Source organism: Anopheles darlingi, chromosome 3 (genome assembly GCF_943734745.1).
Source record: "Anopheles darlingi chromosome 3, idAnoDarlMG_H_01, whole genome shotgun sequence".
Taxonomy (NCBI): domain Eukaryota; kingdom Metazoa; phylum Arthropoda; class Insecta; order Diptera; family Culicidae; genus Anopheles; species Anopheles darlingi.
In genome coordinates, this window is record NC_064875.1 from 69268468 (window position 1) to 69275967 (window position 7500).

Here is a 7500-nt window from a genome sequence, read left to right on the forward strand (position 1 = left end):
TTTCACCGGGATTAACGTAAACGGCGTGAAAATGGAGCCACCAACATTTTCATCGGTAGCAGCTGAGCTTTGAGGGAATAGCTCACTTTCAACGCCCATGTCCATGAAGAATAATATTCCATAAAGGCGTGAAGGGCAAACATCGATAGCTAATCAGTTCGAAAAGCTTTTCAAAGAGCACCCCTTCAAATTTGGCTGACGGGTGATAAATATTGATCAGCAAAACCGCAATTAGCGGGAGAATATTTTGAGCGAAAAAGCATTCTCGTGCTCGGTTAAGAAGCATTTATGTTCTCTCGATACGCCGCCGGTCGATGATTTCATTGTGGGGGTATAGCGGTGCGTTTCAAACTTTTAAATGCATTTCAAAAAGAATAAAAATGCGAAACCAAACCAAAAGAAAATAAAACAAAAACGGTAAAGTACCAGGCGTCTCCATCATCGCAGAGCTTAATGACGAAGTTTACCATAAACTGTGGGTCTCGCGGGTACCGTGCTTTTACGGTAGAAAACACTTTTCCAACAATGTGGCATCGGTCGGGATAGTTCAATATTGGATGCAAAGTTTTTAAATTTATTGTCTACCACGACATGTGCCGCACCATTTCCGATACTTCGGCATCACTTTCGAAAGATGATCAATCTGTTTTTTTTGCTTTCGCTGGCCAACGCAACTTCTCTTCTTTATTGAAGGTCTTGGTTTTTACTTTGAAGATTGCACCGAAATGCGATTAAACCATCTTCAAAAGAGCAAAACAAATCGCATAGCTGTCAGGTGTACGAAATCCGTTAGATCCTAGGCCCAAAAAAGTGTGTCAAACGGCCATAGCCTTTGGGCAATCGGGCAATGATATTCGTTGAGCTCGTCGGATAGCCAGCCACCGGAATGAAGGTGCCACCATGCCGGGGAACTGGAAAGAAAACTTTTTTAATTGCCAAAGTCCAACGGTCAAACTTTGGTCTTTGGTGACCCCCGTGGATGCCATTCCGGGATGAATTTGTTTTCTCTTTAGAGTTCCGCTTCTTCATCTTCTTTTGATGGTAAAACTGTGTAATGGCAGCGATAAATATTGGTATCATACTTGGTGGACCGTGACCGCAGCGCGCTTACGCGTTGATCACCGTTCCAGAAACAGTTGCTTAATCGAAGTAATTTAATGTATCTGCTGGCCGGTCGATGCTTTGGAATGTTCCATTAAACAGAAGCAGGATAGGAGTTGGTAGGAAAAAAAAACTCAAAATAAAGTAGCAACTTTCGACAATGTTCCCTCTGAAAATAAATCATATCAAATAAATCCTACCAACGAGAGAGATAGAGAGAGAGCGAGAGAGTCTCGAGTGGTGGCACTATCTGCCACTAGAATCATCCCAACTTCAGGGTCCATCGGTGTTGCAAGCTTGGTTGGATTTTCTTTTTTATTTGCCTTTCGCTGTGGACGATACAGCTAATTTAATCCTGTTTCATCTCATGCTCATGTCAGGCTCGCTCCCGGACTCGGGAACCGTACACTTCATCATCGCCTACGCAACCGTCGTGCTGATGGGGGAGACACCAGCCCCAAGCGCCATCTACTTCCTCTTCTGCGGCGGCCAAAGCCTCGGCTGGATTTCATTCGGTCGGAGTGAACCAATTAATTAGTTTAACATTTATTTTGAACCATCCCAGAGCCCAACCCCGTTGGCAACGGTCGCGGTCATGGCAACGGTAGCAATCCAGCGCACACTCTTGCATGGTCGTTTCCTTCTTCTGAACCGTCGGTTTTTGCTACTGTACGCACACCCATACACAAACACCCAAGGACTCGCAGAGAGAGAGAGACAGGAGCAGGAGCAGAGGATAGCAGTGGGCACACGCGGTACGATGGACCATCATCGAACGGAAGCTGCATATCCTTGGAAAGTCTCGTGCCCCCGGCCAGCTGGCTTGGGTATCGGATGAAGCATAAAATTCCCCCGAGAGCATTATCGGTTCCATCGGGCTTTCGGTCGGCATTGGTGCGATGGAGACATCAGACTCACACTCCCACTCACACACACACACATACACACGCACACTCTATCGGAGTGGGAATTACCACCGTTACCGTCACCGCCGCCGCCGGTGTTTGCCGGTCGGATCCGATTTAATTGAAGTGGAAAAACATAACATTAATCACTTAATACACGGTTGTTTTGCGAGTGACGGAAGTGACCAGCGGCCAGTAAAACCGGAAACCACCGTCCATCGAGTCAGGCATCCGGAACTGTGTTACCCCGGTCACCGGTCCCTCGGGGCGCGTGGAGAACGACGGCTAGTATGCAAATATTGACTCACACTCAGCATACATTCACTGGCGCTGTTGCTCGCACCTAATCCCACCACCGCCTGCAAGGGGCGACGGGAGGGGGGCTGGCGTCAAGAAAGCTTTGCGCAATTCATTGGAATGGCTTAGTCCTAGGGTTCCTGCTTCGCTGCCCGATCCGGTTAACTAATGGACAGAGCTCGAAATGAAATTTAAAACAATGGAAAATCAACTGGTTTAATGGTTTTACCCCAAAAACCATTTCCATATAATGCATGCGAATTGCATTTCAAAATACATTCTTTTTCGAGCCAAGTGTTACCAAGTCTTGTGTGTAATGCTCACTATGCCATTAACTTGCGGAATGAAGTGAAGTAAAAGCGCCATAGTATTGCATAAAATAGAAAATCCTTCCGGAAATGACCAAATGTTGGCGGTGGAAGCGTACAAAAGAGTGCTTTCCGCGTGGAGTGCATGCTTTTAATGATTATTATGTTTTTTCATTTAGTTGTTACACGAGCACTCATACTCACACTACCGAGACAACCATTGAAAGCAAAATGATAAGAAAATAATCCTGGGCCCCCGCTCTTGGAAAAGGAGTTTTGCTTTATCGAAAACGAGCGAAACGATTCCGGGTCTTCAAATATTCTCAAATTTAAGACAGCTTTAACGAACGGGCCGCTTGCGTGCCTGGCGAGGAAGGGGAAAGAGGTAACATACCGTCCGTCCGTCCGTTCGCCCCTTCGCGACGATCGGAAGCTCGGAAGTTCATTCCGTGTTGCACCACTTATTTACCGTTTTCCTACGCAAATATTTGACTCCCGATAAGCTAGTGAAAATGGCGACATACCATCCGGTTCGCATAGCTCCGGTTCCCCTTTTGGAGCACCCCTTCACACCCTCTGCAGTGGGGCTGGCCGTTATCGCCTCTTCACTCCAACGCCAGACAGCGCAGAGGCCGAAACCAACCGAGAGCTTGGTACAAGCCAATGCCATCATCATCATCATCATCGCCAACGCTAGCACCGCCGCTTGCTGGTGATTGTCTTGCCGCAATATGCCTTTTCGGTGTCCCTGCGCCACCGGAGCGTGCCACTTTTTGTGCGTTAGTGTTCAGGAGTAATACCACCCCCTCATCACGCACACCCTCGACAAACTGATGCGAGCCTAGTTTGGTGGCGGAAATTGACGTTTGATAGTGGCACCGTAGCGTGGCGTAAGGGTGTGCGTGTGTGTACGTGTAGGGTAGGTCACGCTGATGGTAGTGATAGGAGGCAGGAAGTATTGGGGTGAGGCGGTGAAAAAGTTTCATTTGCCGCTCGATAAGGCAATTGCTGCTACCGAACGGCCAGCCTGATGATGCCAGTTTTCTCGTTCAATTGGATGTTGACGAAGTAAATATTGATGCACGAAGCGTCACACCGCATCCAACGCTAGTTCAGTGGAAAAGGAGTACAATAATTTGTTTAAAATATTAAACGACATCGACATGAAACATTCGCTACAATTAGAGCGATTAGTAATTGAACTCAAATAAAAGCTCTGCTATTGGTTTATTGGATGGCGAGTAAACTGAAACAGCATCACCATCGATTACGGAACTCCAATTCCCATCTGGAATGTCAGATCTCACATCTGCTTGACAACGAAACAAAAACGATCGTTACTTCGATTAACAGTCCACACCATCGTACGCAAGCAACGTTACTAAATGGCATATCCACAATGAAGAAGAGCTTGTGGTCATTTCTTGTGGTCGTGTGGCCGGTTCTAACCAATAGGCGCATCACTTGCCACCGAGGGCATTGTAGACTGTCTCGATACACGATGGCCCCCGTTTTACCGGCTCCTCAAGCAGTAGGCTATGCAAATGATGCACTAAGCTGCAAATGTACTAATCCTTAGAGAATGGAGTTCATGGGTCTGTCACGGTAGGCTGACCGGTCAGGCTACAACCTGGGTGACCGGCAGCAAACTCAATTAAACGCTTTCGTAAAGTGGCAATCAAAGTATCGAACGCACCACTGAATTGGATCATTTCCGGTTGCTACACGAGCGTTACGGCGCAGCGCAGTGAATGTGCCGGCAATCACGATGTAAGATGAAAGCGCCAGAGCACAGACACCCGCCCGGACAGAAGGTCCTGTGAAACCGGCAACATAATTATCCACTCGTAACGATGTGGTTCGCCTGGGACGAGTTTATGTGCCGGGTGATGCTGGTGACAGTTTAGAGCCGTACTCGCTTGCCCAAGGATCGGTGCTCCCGTCGATTCCGATGAGCATTCATGGGAAGGCGAGTTTTCTTTGCCAGCGAAACGCAACAAGCGATTGATTAGTTTGGTTTTCCATTTATGTTTAATCTAAAACTTGGCTACCAGTTGAGTGTATTACAATCGGTCGGATACACTCTGCAAATGCATCCAAACGTCGCTCATCACATTGATTACTATACAGAGGAGTCTAGACAGACATGATCTTTTTCCACTTCACCTTCGAACTCGCATTAATTATCCTCCAGTTAAGCAAGCTATTTGGTTCACGTGCAGGTGCTTATCGCCAGTCACTAATTGGATTTTGTTGTTGCTCTTACAGGCCTCTCAACAGCAAGGTAAGATTGAGCTGTGTAGAAGCAATCTTGAGTGCTATGCGATGCTAGACTGCCAATTAGAATAATCTTCTCAATAGCTTATCAGAATTAATGATGCACTGGCAGCGCAAGGACGCCTGAAGGCTTAAAATGTATTCATTTACTTGCAAGTGCTAGCAAGACGCAATACTAGCGGCCTAATTTGTAACACGTGCAGTGAGATTTAAATGGCTCTCCATTTTTAATATCCAATGCGAAGAGAGATATAGAGCGGAAAAACGTAGTTCACATTGGTTCATTAAGCGATGGGACTTCAGTAATCTTCGCTGACAACGCACCGCTTGCTGATTGTTTTGGATGAGAACCCTTTCCGTGAAAAAAAAAAGAATCGAAAGCAATTTGTTTGCATACCCAGTTGCACTGTCTCGGTTACCCAATAACCCAAGGGATACGAGGGCAACCATGCTTCGGGGGGGGGGGGGGGGGGTGTGTGGGATCCCTGTTCCTGGGAATTCATTAGCGTTAATTAAAGGATTTTCCTGTTGAATGTTGTCCTCCGGTTCTTCTTTTGCTTTACCGTTTTGCGAGGTACCATTTGTACCGTTTGCTAAGGTCACCGAGAGGCAAAAGTCTTGCTACCGGTTCAATAAACAATTCCAAGCATGATTCGATTCCGCAATTCTTGCAAAACACAGCACGGCTAGGGGTAGTAAGGTTCAATTGGCTTGATGGGTTTGTATCACTTTCATTGCTCACGAAACGATCACACCGGCGAATTTTCATGGGACACTGGAGCGGTCTAGAACTGTGGTTCACCCCGCGTTTACCTGGATGGTTAGCTGATTTGATAAGTTCCGCGAATACTCCGGGTAAAAACTGGTAACCACTTCTCAGGAAAAACCCCTCGAGGACGAATTACACGGTGTTATGCTTTCTTGGATTTACATTTTCTCTGCTCAGCACTAGTAGAGCAAGCGGTGAATTTTAGTAACGGGTTTTTCGCTTTCGATTCGATTTACAATGGACAGCAACCGCTTCTGAGAAGGGACCGCACTGGATGTTACACAATATCCGTTAATAGTTTCGCCTAAATATGATGGTTAAAATAATTGAACCACATTTTCCGTATTAGTTCAGAACTAAAGCAATACGACACGACCATGACAGCACTGAGGGCACAATGACACACCCTTATGGTAGCTTCTGGGGTTCGCATTTCGACACGCTTCGAGGGCCTTCATGTAACACTAGACAGCTAATTGATACCGTACCACTGCGCGCTGTCATCACAGATTCCCATCGATTGGTGGTAATTGCCACGCAATACCCTTCCCGTGCCGAGCGCGAAAACTTACCACACACAACAAAAGCGAGGGAAAACCTCTTGACCTGTCTGTCACAAACACTTTCAACGCGTCAACGTGAAACGGCATTCACACGCACCGAGTGAGCGAGCGATAGACAGTGAGATCGATGGACGTATACGCAAGCGCCCCTCAAACATAAATAATCTTATTGAAGGTTAGGGGCGCAGCGTAGCAAGAAAAAACCCCGTCTGCTACGATGCTTCAACTCTTTTGACACCGAACAAAACACACAGAAATCGTTTCACACGATGCTAATACTGGCTTCATCTTTGATTTGTCAGAGTGGATACAAAATACAAAAATCCCGGGATAGGTAATTTGAGAAGGAAGAGAATAATACTTACATATCAATCGTTTGTAGCTCGAAGTGTCCGTCGTTTCCATCGTGGCACCGTCCGCGATCTGCAACGAGACAACGATACCGTACTACTGAATCAGTGAGCACTACTCGGGGTTTGCATACGAAACACACAGAGCTAGACATCGTACTGCGCTCAACTGCAGTCTGCAGCCAAACACATACACACACACACATCACACATACGCAACTCTATGTTATGGTGGCAAAGGGCAGAGAAGAGGGACTGACAAATCGCGTGCGACGCTCGCGACAAACGCGCCACAGCAGCTCGTGCCGGCATTACGGTGACACCGACGGATGTGTGTGTGTGTGCGTGTGTGTGAAGGGCATATTATGCATGCATTGAGCTGTTACTGAAACCGATGACCGTGTAAGCGGGGGCTTGTAATAAGAGGTGGAGAGAGGGCGCGATCGTTCGATGAGCACATTTGCATCACTCATTTCGCGATAGCTACGACAACTGGTAATCTTGATCATACCGCTGCTGCGTCGCCTGCTGCTGATGACTAATGCAGTAGAGTCAGAGGAAAATTGTGAAAAGAGTGGAATTTGCGATGAATCATAGTAAGCTGGGCCAACGCGAACAAGCATCGATCACTTTAAGGTCGATCTTGTTCAACCGTACGATTGATGGTTCTCGCCTTATTTCGTACGAGGTTTCGTTATCGCTCGCGAATCGATCGATCGAGCAACCTAAGCATCCAGACGCTGGTCTGGAACGTTCCAGCGACCGTCAACGGATCAATCATTGCACAATTTCCGTCATTGATTAGCTTGAGGCAACTTACACGATGGCTTCCGCCATTGCCGGGCGGGGTAAGATGAATCTGATTTACGTCCTTTTCTCCAAGAAGCACGTGCGCGTGTCACTAGAGACCATGTGTGTATGTGCGTCGGT

At 47.0% G+C, this 7500-nt stretch overlaps 1 protein-coding gene across 6 annotated transcripts in view; it reads right to left on the reverse strand.

The window, feature by feature from the left end:
• Positions 1–7500, reverse strand: part of LOC125958143 (uncharacterized) — a 106788-nt gene that overhangs the window by 18630 nt on the left and 80658 nt on the right. For 4 of the 6 annotated variants that reach the window (XM_049691286.1, XM_049691283.1, XM_049691285.1 and 1 more), the window contains one exon: positions 6586–6643. In XM_049691286.1, the coding sequence (XP_049547243.1) occupies positions 6586–6643 (58 nt within the window). Of the gene's footprint in view, positions 1–3135; positions 3961–5701; positions 6554–6585; positions 6644–7500 lie in introns of those variants that run through there. The other 2 variants (XM_049691287.1, XM_049691288.1) reach the window with 2 other exon arrangements.